The sequence below is a fragment of the Trachurus japonicus genome, chromosome 9, assembly GCF_045865225.1.
Source record: "Trachurus japonicus isolate A0001 chromosome 9, Traja_1.0".
NCBI classification, from domain to species: Eukaryota; Metazoa; Chordata; class Actinopteri; order Carangiformes; family Carangidae; genus Trachurus; species Trachurus japonicus.
Window position 1 is genome coordinate 984,057 of NC_140915.1, and position 13,088 is coordinate 997,144.

Genomic DNA, 13,088 nt, shown 5'->3' on the forward strand with positions numbered 1-13,088 from the left:
ACTGTTACATTTACAGTCAATCCTGGTGTAGAGACAATATCACTAAGGTACTTACATATAATACAGAGACAAGTTGGAAGACATGATTCAGTAAGCAAACATTGTTAAATAAGAAAATCAGACGAGTATGGGTTGCTTTGGCAAAATTCATACATAATTCATACCTCACACTTTATGAGAAATGAGCGGTAGCTTTCTTCTAACTTATTAACGCAATTTCATAAACAAAGAAGAACAATGATTAACTTAATTATACCGATGTCTATAATAACTGTAAATACAGTAAATTTACATGAACACATTTGGTTCAATCATCATGTACAAAACACACAAAGCCTTAAAGCTACGAGCCAACATCCAAACCTTCATACTCAGAAATACATAAACCTTCAAAGAGCCTTTCCCTGCCCCTCTGCATCCAAGATCTGTCCATATCCTTCAAGTTTAGATTTTATAAACATTTTTTTCTTACTTATTTTAATCTCATCTGGTAATCCATTCCATAGTTTTACTCCCTGAACTGAAACACACATACTCTTCAGCAGGTTGCTGGAAGTTTAGTGCATGTCTATATTCATATCTCCCTTCTCTTTCCTTAAACCATTTCTGTAGGTTTCCAGGGAGCAGATTATTTCTTGCTTTGTTTAGCTACCTGAGTCGTTTTCAGTTCAACTATGTCCAATAGTTTCAGTGTGTTCCATTTAAAAAAACAACTTGTTGGTGTGATGTGTGTTTCCCATATTATATATATATATATACAGTACAGGTCAAAAGTTTGGACACACTCGATGCATTTCCTTTATTTTCATGACTATTTACATTGTAGATTCTCAGTGAAATCCCACTAATGAACCCTGACAAGGCTTCACCACCTGTGAAGTGAAAACCATCTTGATTGATTGATTGATTGAAATGTTTATTTCGAATATGAAAATAAAGTAATAAAAAAAGAGAATAAGACAAAACATTTAAACATGAAAAAAATAGAATACATATTCGAAAAGGAGTGAGAAGAAGTAAAACTTATAAACTCCCACCCCCTCTCCTTATATATGACTAGCTAAGATCCTTCAGGTCAGGTTCACCTCTTGAAGCTCATCAAGAGAAGCCAAGAGTGTGTAAAGCAGTAGTGGAGCTCAGAGTTCAGACCAGACATGGTGAAGCAGCATTTAGCTGTTATGCTGCACACAAATGGAACAAACTACCAGCAGACCTGAGATCAGCCCCAACTGTCAGCACTTTTAAATCCAGGTTAAAAACATTTCTCTTCACATACTTATAGCTGAGAACTTAAAACTTTATCTATTTTCTTTTCTTTTACTTTTATTTGCTCTTGCTTTTAACTCTGTTTTTAGTGTTTTGTTTGTTTTTATTCTGTCGTATGCTTCTTTTTTTAATGTTTTGTCTTTATGTAAAGCACATTGAGTTGCCTTGGTATGAAATGCGCTGTATAAATAAAGATGCCTCGCCTTGCCTTGCCTAATCAGAGCAAAGCGGGGCTACTTTGAAGAAACTAGAACTGGTGGGGGCAGAGATAGAGGAGGAGGAGGAGGAAGGAGAGGAAGAAGAAAAGAAGAAAAGAAGAAAAGAAGAAAAGACGTGTTTTCAGTTATTTCACACTTTTTTGTTAATTCCACATGTGCTCATTCATAGTTTTGGTGCCTTCAGTGAGAATAAAGGAAACACATTGAATGAGAAGGTGTGTCCAAACTTTTGGCCTGTACTGTGTATATATATAGACCTCTGGAAGCTTCTTATCTTCTGCTTCTATTCTCATTTTCTTCCATGTTTGGTCGTCTCTCCTCTCCTCTCCTCTCTCGGTCTCCTCCCTCCTCTGCTCTTATCGTCCGGTATATAAAGCACTCTGCTCCTCCACCTTCTCTGTCCTCTCTCCTCTGTCTTCTGTCTTCTGTCGTTTGTCCTTGGCAGCACCATGGCGCCTAAGAAAGTGGAGGCTAAGAAGGTGGAGCCTAAGAAGGCAGCGGAGGTGAAGAAGGAGGAGCCCGCTCCTCCTCCCAAGCCGGCCGAGCCCGAGCCCAGACCGGCCGAGATGGACCTGAAGAGCATCGTGGTGGAGTTCAGCCCCGACCAGGTGGAGGAGTTCAGGGACGCCTTCACGCTGTTCGACGAGACGCCGGCCGGAGAGATGAAGATCACGTACGCGCAGTGTGGAGACGTGATGCGAGCGCTGGGCCACAACCCCACCAACGACGAGGTTCTTTTCTTTTTCTCTGTGCTTTATTTTTATATTTCATTCATTTCATTTTCATGTATTAGTTTATTTCATAGGGACAGTGCACCACTAATCAACAGAGTTAAAAGAAAAACTGTCAGTGGGCCAGAGTTAGAGCCAACAAGGCTCGTTTTCCTCCGTTGTCCCTGGCCAGATGTTAAAGGCAACCTAGAAGCCAAATATAGAATACCCAGGGGGCAAAATCCCAGTTTTTTGCTAGTCAACTAGCTACTGGAAAGCTACAGGCTGTCTCCAAACAATGCAACACCTGTTGTGAAAAACTACATGATCAGAAACCATTTTATTTCTGGTGAACAGATAGATAGAGAAGACCGTTGGCCACAGCAAGTGGAGCTTTGGAGATAGAAAGGCTATCTGGGACTCAAATGGAAGCTTATGAATGAAGGAAGTTTTCTATATACATGTTAGGCATAGATATTCTCCATAAAGTGCTGAAAAATAATAACATTCATGAGAATTTGTCAGGCGAACAGTACTTTTTTTGTCTTTTTTGGGATGTTGAGGGTGATATCTTAAAATGGAGTTGCAACAAACCCCAGAATCTTTTTTTCCTGCCTCCCCCTATGTGTCAAGATACTCTCTGCCAAATGTTATAGTTGTATGACAATTTATGCCATTGTAGTACCTAAATATTTGCATTTACATCATTTCACCAGCAGAATGACCCCAGAAAGGGTTTTTGTCCCCTGTATCTTTCCAGCAGCTAGTTGACCGGATTGTCCACCCAGGTTTTAATCCTTCAACTTCCTACAGATCATTTCTGGTGTTAAACCTTTTACAACGCTCCGTGTCTGTTGTTTTGCTTTGCCCCCTGGGTAGAAGGAACATAGACAACATACAGAAAGACATAGAACAAACAGTCACCTATACAATACATTCAGACGTTATACTGGTGGAGTTACAAATAAAATGACGGCTCAATGAGCATCTCTTGTGGACATGTAGCTACACAATCCATTTTTCCAAATAGTGCAAATATTTATATCAGTCTGTAGATTGAAGGAAAAGGTCATCTCCTTTCCATATTTTGGATATTGGTCACAATATTGATCCAGTCTGACTCTGCTGGAGCTGTGGTTACGGTTTTCTTACTAGCTGCTAATAGTATTTTTAAAAGATATTTGTCTCTCCCTAATATATGGTTGTGCAATATTACCCAGGTAGATTGTGGAAAAAGAGCTGTTCATTTAATCACCAAAAATGTTTTGTATTAGGCTACTCGTTTAATCTTTTGCCAATACGGCTGAATAGCTGAGCAGCTCCAGAATATATGGAAATGTTCTGATGCTAATCTCAGCTAATCTATGATAACCAGGACTAATTACAAAAACATGCACACAGAAATAGTAATGTTTGTCCAATCATTGGTTTTATAAACTTTACAAACATCAGATTAGTCTAAACGGTGATATAGTGACGTGAAAAATTAGATAAATATAGTGAAACTCTCGTCTGTCACTATTGTTCTCATGCTGGTTTTCTACCAGGAAGTAGTTGGAAACAACAAGGAGATTCGTCCTGTACGCACTGCAAAAAATCAAATATCTTAACAAGAATATTTGTCTTATTTTTAGTCAAAATGTCATTTCTAGTCAAAACTAATCTCATTCTACTTAAAATAAGACTCATCACATAAAAAGCAGCTTGTTTTTAGACACTTTTTACTTCTTTCAAGCAGATTTTCACTTAAAATAAGTAGAAAAATCTGATAGTGGAGCAAGTTTTTCTTTCTTATTACAAGCACAAAAAACTTGCTTTCACTGGCAGATTTTTCTACTTATTTCAAGTGAAAATTAGTTTGAAACAAGTGAAAATGATCTAAAAACAAGTTCATTTTTAGGTGATGAGTCTTATTTTAAGTGGAAAGAGATTAGTTTTGACTAGAAATGAGACATTTTGACAAGAAATAAGACAAATATTCTTAGAAAGATGTAGAGTTTTTGCAGTGCGGGAGTAGAGTTCTGAACCAAGTGTCCTCTGGTTTCCTCTGGTCCTTCTCCAACGAGGAGGTTCTGAAGCTGCTGGGTCGGCCCAAGGCGGAGGAGCTGCACGTCAAGCTGCTGGACTTCGACAGCTTCCTGCCCATGCTGCAGCACGTGGCGCGGTCCAAGGAGCAGGGCACCTTCGAGGACTTCGTGGAGGGTCTGAGGGTCTTCGACAAGGAGGGCAACGGCACGGTGATGGGGGCGGAGCTCCGCCACGTCCTCGCCACGCTGGGAGAGAAGATGACGGAGAACGAGGTGGACCGGCTGATGGTGGGACAGGAGGACGCCAACGGACACATCAACTACACCGAGTTCGTCAAACACATCCTGGCCGGGTAGAAACCAGATCTACTGGGTTCTACTGTGATGTCAGAGTTTCTACTGTTTGTCTCTAATGTGTCTCTAATAAAACAGGAAGGAGAGGAGGTTGTCTCTGTCTGATAGATGTTCTGACCGGGGGGTCGGGGGGCCGGGGGGACCATGGCCCGGGTATCTTGTGTGCTCTGATTATTTTATGAATAAAAGCTGTAGTAAAAAGCTGTATCTGTGTTTTTAAGAGCCGGGTCACCACACACCTTCACTGCTGCCGATGAAAACACCGTCACTCAGTACGTTTAGATGACTTGAAAAAAACTAATTATTGCCTTAATCCAACTATAACTGGACAACTGAAGTGCATGTAAACACCTTAGTCCGACTGAAATCGGAGGTGAGAACTCCGATTAAGACACCCAGATAATGTGATTGGAATTAGATTTTCTCTGTCATGTATAAACCTTAGTCAGAGTAGAACTGGACAATGCATGTGTTCATGCTCCACAACAGTAGAGACGGCACCAAGTGGAGCAGAGAAGCCGCCTGAACCGGCAAAGTAAAGAAAAAAAACCAACGTCAGCGCAGATTCAATGCATTTCACACAGCGCCACCAGCAAGAGGGTTTTATTTTAAAAAGAGAGAGAGAGAGATGAAAAAAGGAAGCCCGTATCCTATTCTCAGCGTGAATCCGGCCCAGACTGGTGCGTCTGGTCAGGAACTGCAGTTGAGAATTTATTATTAAGCTACTAAATTGTTTATATTCAGTTTTTTAGGAGGTGACAGAAAGTCAACAGGACAGGCGGCGTATTAACCTGCTGAAACAACAGGTGGCACCATGAGGGGGCGATGGACCCGTCAGTTATTACATTTCCTCAGTTGCATGTAAACTGAGACAAGGACAGAAGTCCGACTTGACGCCAAAATCGAATTTTGAGCCGAGCTGGATGAAGCTCTGCATGTAAACGTACTGACTGACACCGAGTGCTGCATCTTGATTTGAATTTGTGTCTATCAAGTGTTTATCGATACGTCGTGCGCGAGAGTCCTGAGCAAACGGTCAAACTGCTGCTGCGTCTACAAAGATCAAAAATGAAGAGACTAAAGTCCATATCTGATTTTTTTTTAAACAAATAAACAAAGAAAGCAAAATGATCAAACTGATGAGTGTGAACGTCAGCCTGGGTTCATCTGAGCAAGTGGAACAGAGTTTTGCAGTTGATTCCACTTCCACAGTGACAGCCAATCATATTTATCTTTATTCATGTATCATGGACGCTCGCTGGTTAGCAGGGCTCTCCTCTCCTCAGCACAGAATTATGGGCTGTGACGTAAACACCGTGCCAGTATGGAGGATTGAGCCCATGCTAGGTTACAGCGTTATAGCCACTGAAACTGTGTCAACAATGTAATGTAATAATGCAGTTATCATGATATTATGTTCAGGAAGCTGGCGACAGTTTTACATGTAACTAAATGTGTTACAGAGGGTTTATTTTGTTTAATAATGTTTAATGCTAATTGTCCTCCATGAAGCTGTGCTAACGAGTGCTGTGCTTGACCGTGAGCTGACCAGTCATTTCCGTATCGTTGTCCAGGCAATAAAAGTCCGGTCCTGAAGCTAAGAGAGTGTCGGTCCTTCTTGCAAATAAACAACACAACGCAGACAACTGCTACACATGCACCGTGTTTGTAACCTAGATGCGGCTGTCTAGCATCTGAATAACGTTAAACATCTGTAATACTGTCTGTTTCAACCACCCCTCCCCCTGCTGTAGAACATGATGTAGAACATCAGCCTCTATTAAAGAATGAAAGATCTTTTCTTTTCCTCTCTCTGTCTCTGCCCACGAGGAGCCCACGCTCTGACATAGAGGCTGACATTTTATCGGGATTCCCATGGGAGTCAGTTTATTTTGAATCACGTGATCGGGACGTGACGGGAAAAAATGTAAACGGGACCGGGAGTCAAAGCGCGACATTCAAAGAAGCACAAGCCAGGCAGTAGCTACGGATGGTGCGCTCAAAACGGTCCAAAAGTTTTAAGTGTGTGGACTGATGCACACTGCACACCCTCAGTGATCACTGTCGTCATGGCTACGTAGCGGTGTACCTAAATCAACATACCGGTAGGGAAACGTTTTCGGCCAGTCAGACTGACTCAGAGGAGTCAGCTGATGCGGCGGCGGCGTAATCTCCACCTCATTAAACAGCTGATGCAGACAAGCAAAAAATAAAGAAAGAAAAAGAGAGAGAGGGAGAGAGAAAGGACGAGGAGGGCGTTCATTATCGCTAATTGAAATAACAAAACAAGACGGTAGATGTGTTGACGCCACATCTACCGTCTTGTTTTGTCTGTCCTTCAGCCTGCAGTGCGCTGAGAGGGGGGGGGGATCTCTGTCTGTCAACACAATCGTTTAGGCATGATGTCTGTGTTCATAGAAAAAATCGGGAACAGGACGGGTTCGGGAGTGATTTATTCGGGATTTGAACGGGACAGGATTTTTTTTTGACTTTGTCACGGGACCGGGACGGGACGGGAATCTTTTTGCGGGAGCGGGACTGGACGGGTTTGAAAAAACACTCCCGTGTCAGCCTCTACTCTGACACTGAGCTGGTTGATTTTGAACAAACTTTATTGATGATAGTGGGACGATACACAAACAGGACACGACAACACAAAGAGAGACAGTAGAGTCGTTAGAATGAGAATTAAACAGAAATAATAACTATATAATAATTACAATATAATTAGTATAATGATATAATATGTGGAGTTTTCTCACGTCTCTAAATCAGGGTTAAAAGAAAACTAATGATCACTAATGTTTCACTGTGTTTGGTTTCCATAGCAACACCGCAAAGTCATGCAAAACCGCTGATGCGTGTTGCCTTCAGGGACAGTTTTTCATCAACAGTCTCTGTATTTCCCTCTAAAACAACTCTGTGTGGTAACGTTGTGTTATTATCTCATAGTGTGGTGAATGTGCAGCTCACAACTTGTCCACCAGAGCGTTGTGGAGTTGTTGGATTGTGTATTTGATGAGTTTGATGAGGGAAACCAAGAAATCCCATAATGAGCCTCCGTAGCGTAGCTCTGAGCAGCTCACGGCTCTGCTCCACCGTTCTAAAAACAGCTTGCACCGACAATTAAAGGTAACAAACCTACTGCTATGACTATAGGGGTTATGGTGATGGGACAATTTGACTAAATGTTGAACTATCCCTTTAACTTAGAGAAGAGGATAAATGTGTACTGACGATCTGGGGTCAGCTGATCAAACAGCTGCTCTGTTGTGGCTCCGCCCACCTCGACATGACGAGCTAACATCGCTATGCTAACATCGCTATGCTAACATCGCTAACATGTAGCAGCAGGTAAAGTGTTTAGCATGTTAGCATGTTAGCATGCTAATACAGGCTCATCAGCAGGGAACAGCCGGGGCTGATGGGAACGCTGACGACCACAACAAAGATCTATAAAGCTGCGTTCACACCGGACCGTTTATTTTTGTCGCTGTCGCTCGTATCGCTAAAAAAAAAAAACGCCCCGTCGCTGCAGTCGCTCGTCAGTTTGTCTCAGAGCCGCAGACTCACATAGGGACGTCACGATAATAGATTTATTTGATACGATTATTGTCAGAGAAATAATCACGGTATTACGTTTATCACGATTATTATGCATTAAGTAATTTCACAACACTATTAATGTGTAAAATCAAATATAGTTCAAATATACATTACTAATTATAAAATATTTTAAATATCTATTACTATATAACCAATTATTAATCCGCCAGGGAAAGTGTTTGAAATATTCAAGTCATTAATTGTCATCGATACCAAATGTAAAAGTTAATTTAAATCTTTTCTTTTTTAATTACAAATGACACTCTAGCATTTAAATTCCTACCAATTCACTGCTACGTTAGTTAAATGAACCAGTATCTGAGCATTCACCTTTACTTTGGTGCTACATCTGCCGACACGGTTCATACATAATCTTGTTTTGGAAAGTGACGGTATTTAGGAATCTTAACGATCAATTAATTGTGGCGTTTAATACCGTGATTAATAGTGAAAACAAGTAATTGTGACATCCCTAGACTCGCATTTTCACTTTGATGACGTCATGTCCACTGCCATGAGTCTCTGTTTACACCGGCACCACCGGGGTTACAGCAGCCAATCAGAGCTGAGCGACGACTGACGGCCGGAGAGTTGGGATTTCTCATCTCGAGCGATTAAACTAATTAAAATCGCTCATTTGCATTGACTTAAAGGGACAATGAGGAGTGTTTTCACACTACATTTATGAGCCTCCGCACCGTGAAATTCTTTGACCGGGTCAAGACAGACTCATGTTTTCATTCATCAAGAATTAAAGTCAGAGGTTGGAAGACGATCACATACCGTCGTAGTTCCCACCATAAACGGAGATTCATACGGCGGCGTTATTCTCATGACTCGCCACGAAACCGAAAGTAAAGAAACGCTGGTCGGCTCGCCCAGCATTTCCACCACCACTAATAATAACAAAATAACCATAGAGACAAAACCATAGATTTATCTAAAATGGACCATTAACAAGTGGTAACGGAGATTCATCCACATTAATATCAGACTTTTTATAACCAAGTAGAAACTCCTGGTTGTCCCTTTAACATGTAAACTCGTCGCTTGTTAGAAACACAAAAGGTCACAAAAGGTGTGAACGCAGCTTAATAATAATCACTAGAACATCTGAAGCTTCTCATGGACCAATCACAACACTTGACAAGGCAACGAGCTGCTGTCCCACATCTCCCATAATGCACCTGGGTGGACTATGTCTTTCATTGGTTGGTTTTTGAAGCCGATGTGGCGCTCCCTCTGCTCCTCCTCCTCCTCCTGCTCTACGATTGGCCGACGGACACAGACCCGGCTCTGCTCTGATTGGCCGACACAGTGGCGGCGTGCTGCTGCTGCTGCTGCTGCTCCTGATTGGCCAGCTGGGCGTAGAGGCGGGAGTGGAGGAAGCGCGGGTAACTGTCGGTCTCCATCAGGCTGAAGATCTGATCCTGGGCCAGCTGGAAGGAGGCGGGGCTAACGCCGAGGCGAAGGCTACGATTGGTCGATTCCCTCACCGCCGAGTCCACGTTGACCTGCAGACGGAGAGATAGTAGGGAGGTTAAGCGACTTTTGACTTCAAGTCGGCATGGAAGTACCTTAGAGTCATACAAATAAATCTATTCTAAGACACAAGTGAGATCACACTTTGTATCTTTTTTTAATAGAGAAAACACATGTTAAAAGCACATTCCATTTAGAATGTCCACTATGAACTACAATGTTTTCAGCTCCTGGATGTGATCTACAGCTGATTTGTGACATGATTGCAATATTTCAGGATTGTTTCTCAGTTTGAATGATGAACAGGGATCTAATGCCTTTCAATCTGTAGGGTGGACTGACATAGGAAGCCTAAAGTCCAGTCAAGACATTCCATTATGGCTCATTTAAAATAAGAAATAAAGATACTGTAACATCATGAGATTGATAAGATGAGCATTAACAAGCATTCACAAAATAAAAATCTACCAAAGTTTACCAGTTTATCAACATTACTAAGAGTATAGCTGGCTTAGAGGATCTTAGCCAGCTTTACTGCACAGGTGAAATAAGTCAGTCCTAATCATATGCTTTATGTGGGAGCTGCAAACCTAAACTTCCCTATAATCAATTAAGAACATGTTCTTAATTGATTTCGCCTGGTTAAATAAAGGTTAAATAAAAAAAAAAAAAAATATGTATACATAAAAGCTGAACATGGCTTATTAAGGGCGCTCTACACTAAAATTTGTTAGTTTACTTTAGGAGTACAATGTAAAATGTATTCAGTATCAGGTTATATAAGCCTTAAATAATGTACATTAATAAAGCCCAATATCCTGTCACACAAGCAGCTGCATGTTGTCTCAGAAGCTGTAGATCTCATCCAGGAGCTGAAGGCATCAGGGGATCTGCCTGAGTTTATATGGACATTCTAAATGGAATGTGCTTTTAACATGCGTTTTTATCTTAGCTCCAATAGTCATGGTAAGGAGAACATCATTGTTTTTTTCTGTCTTGAAAACTATTTTATTGGATTCCTTGACCCTCAAAATGTACACTTTGACACCAAATTAGTTATTATAGCTACAACAGAAGCAAAGATATGATGGGCCTCTCAATATGGTTGGCGGCCATTAAAAAAAAAAAACGTGTTTATTTGGGATACAAAGTGTGATCTCACTTGTGTCTTAGGATAGATTTATTTGTATGACCCTAAAGTACTTCCATGCCAAAGGAGACCTTTGCATCATTACTTGAAGTCAAAAGCCTATTTTTTGGGCTTAACCTCCCTACTGAGAGGCAACATCACATGACCAATCAGCCGACCAATCACAGCTCACTCTGCCAGGCCGAAGACAGACGGACCGGTACCTGTCTCGCTGCGCTGGTGGAGATGAACTCGTCAAAGATCTTCGCGGCTCTCGTGGTCATTTTGCCGAGGGGGCGTGTCCTCTTGAATCTCTCCACAGCCAACCAGAAGTCCAGGTTCTCCTCGCTGAACTCCGACCTCAGGAAGTGGCGGAACACAGCCAGACCATCTGACCAATGAGAAGAGAGTGGGGGGGCTGGTTAGCCAATAGAGTCACACTGTCATCACACTGCCAGTTACTCTGACCGTCTGTCGTCGTTGTATTCTACCACGTTGTCCTCCTCTATTTTTTAAATTTTTTTATTAAACATTTATATATACAAACATACAAATATTCAAACAATAATAAACATACAATGAACAGACAAACAAAAAAATATACATATATACACTGAAAGGGGTACCAACACTATATTATATATTATATATTATATATTATAGGTATTATTAAATAGTTGTTTGCAATAATTTATAATATTCCAAGGTTTTTATAGCTTTTCTGTCTTTCATATTTTGTAATAGCTGCATGTAATATCTGATTTCTATTTTCCTGATGTGATGATATTATCCTGATGTCACTTGGTGCGTTTCCATTATCCCTTGAAATGCGCAAAACCTAAATATCGAAGTTAAAAACTGGTAATGGAAACACCTACATTTCGAAAAGACTCAAATATCGCTAAAACATTTTTACCCTAACTCTCATGAGGTGGTTTTTTCAGATGATCAGATTTCAAAGTGTAATGGAAACACAGTGAGAACTAGAGAATGCATTTCCTGAAGGAAATACGGGTGAATGCTGAAAGCTGGTAGCTGAATGAGCTGAATAAATTGTTGAAACAAAGCTGAATTAAGTGAAGAAACTGAAGAAACAATCTTGAAGACATGAACAAATATGAAGAGTATGAAATGGTTGGAAATTACTTGAATTATTGAAGATCAGTATGAAGAAACTGAAAGGTTAAAGCGCCCTCAGATTTATTTAAAACAGTCTGAAAACATTGTTGAACCATTACTAACTAGACTAGACTACGGCTCATTCGCCAAACACCTTTCAATGGAAACACCCGCGAATAGCACTTTTTCGAAATTTCAGAAATATCGCTTTTATTTTGCGAAAATCTGTGATGGAAACGCAGCTACTGTTGCCTCTATGTGCTTTAACCGTCTATTTTGTGCTCCCCCTCTCCGTTTTGCCCCCTAGGATGTCTTTCTACCAGGCCGTTGTCTACATCAGAATGCTTTCTTAGCTGTTGTGTCTGGTTAAATAAAGGTGAATGAATGAATGAAACAGTTGAACACCAACAGGAAGTGGAGCGTCTTACACTGATTGGTCAGCAGAGCCTCCAGGCTGTCCCCCCACCGCAGCACTTCCCCCACAGACGGTCTGAAAAACACAAACATTTCATCTCTGATTGGTGCGTTCAGGTCTCCACTGCATCATCATCAGTTAAAGGGATACGGTAACATTTTTTTTTTTCATGTCTTGCCTCACTCCTGAGTCCATGACCAGCAGATAGACACCATCCTTTTGACTGTGCGTGCAGTAACCATGGAGATAGAGCCGTATCGCCGTAATTAGCTTAGCTCAAACACTGGAAGTGTATGGGTAGTGTTAGCCTGCCTCCTAAAGTCGCTAATTAGCTTAGCTCAAACACTGGAAGTGTATGGGTAGTGTTAGCCTGCCTCCACCTAAAGTCGCTAATTAGCTTAGCTCAAACACTGGAAGCATATAGGTAGTGTTAGCCTGCCTCCTAAAGTCGCTAATTAGCTTAGCTCAAACACTGGAAGTGTATAGGTAGTGTTAGCCTGCCTCCACCTAAAGTCGCTAATTAGCTTAGCTCAAACACTGGAAGTGTATGGGTAGTGTTAGCCTGCCTCCACCTAAAGTCGCTAATTAGCTTAGCTCAAACACTGGAAGCATATAGGTAGTGTTAGCCTGCCTCCTAAAGTCGCTAATTAGCTTAGCTCAAACACTGGAAGTGTATAGGTAGTGTTAGCCTGCCTCCACCTAAAGTCGCTAATTAGCTTAGCTCAAACACTGGAAGTGTATGGGTAGTGTTAGCCTGCCTCC

At 41.3% G+C, this 13,088-nt stretch overlaps 2 protein-coding genes across 2 annotated transcripts in view; one reads left to right on the forward strand and one right to left on the reverse strand.

Annotated features, from left to right (window-relative positions):
- The first annotated feature begins 1,918 nt into the window (after positions 1-1,918).
- LOC146980450 (myosin light polypeptide 6-like) lies at positions 1,919-4,650 on the forward strand. The gene is made up of 2 exons (XM_085785668.1): positions 1,919-2,215; positions 4,264-4,650. Exons 1-2 carry the CDS (start codon positions 1,934-1,936, stop codon positions 4,576-4,578), a joined length of 597 nt encoding a protein of 198 aa, XP_085641794.1. The 5' UTR covers positions 1,919-1,933; the 3' UTR covers positions 4,579-4,650.
- Positions 4,651-9,431: 4,781 nt separating this feature from the next.
- Positions 9,432-13,088, reverse strand: part of LOC146980451 (regulator of G protein signaling 3-like) — a 38,567-nt gene continuing 34,910 nt past the window's right edge. Inside the window, exons 14-16 of the mRNA XM_085785669.1 lie at positions 12,340-12,401; positions 11,017-11,183; positions 9,432-9,695 (exon numbers count right to left, since the gene is read on the reverse strand). Of these exons, the coding sequence (XP_085641795.1) occupies positions 9,447-9,695; positions 11,017-11,183; positions 12,340-12,401 (478 nt within the window). The 3' untranslated portion in view covers positions 9,432-9,446. The remainder of the gene's footprint in view (positions 9,696-11,016; positions 11,184-12,339; positions 12,402-13,088) is intronic.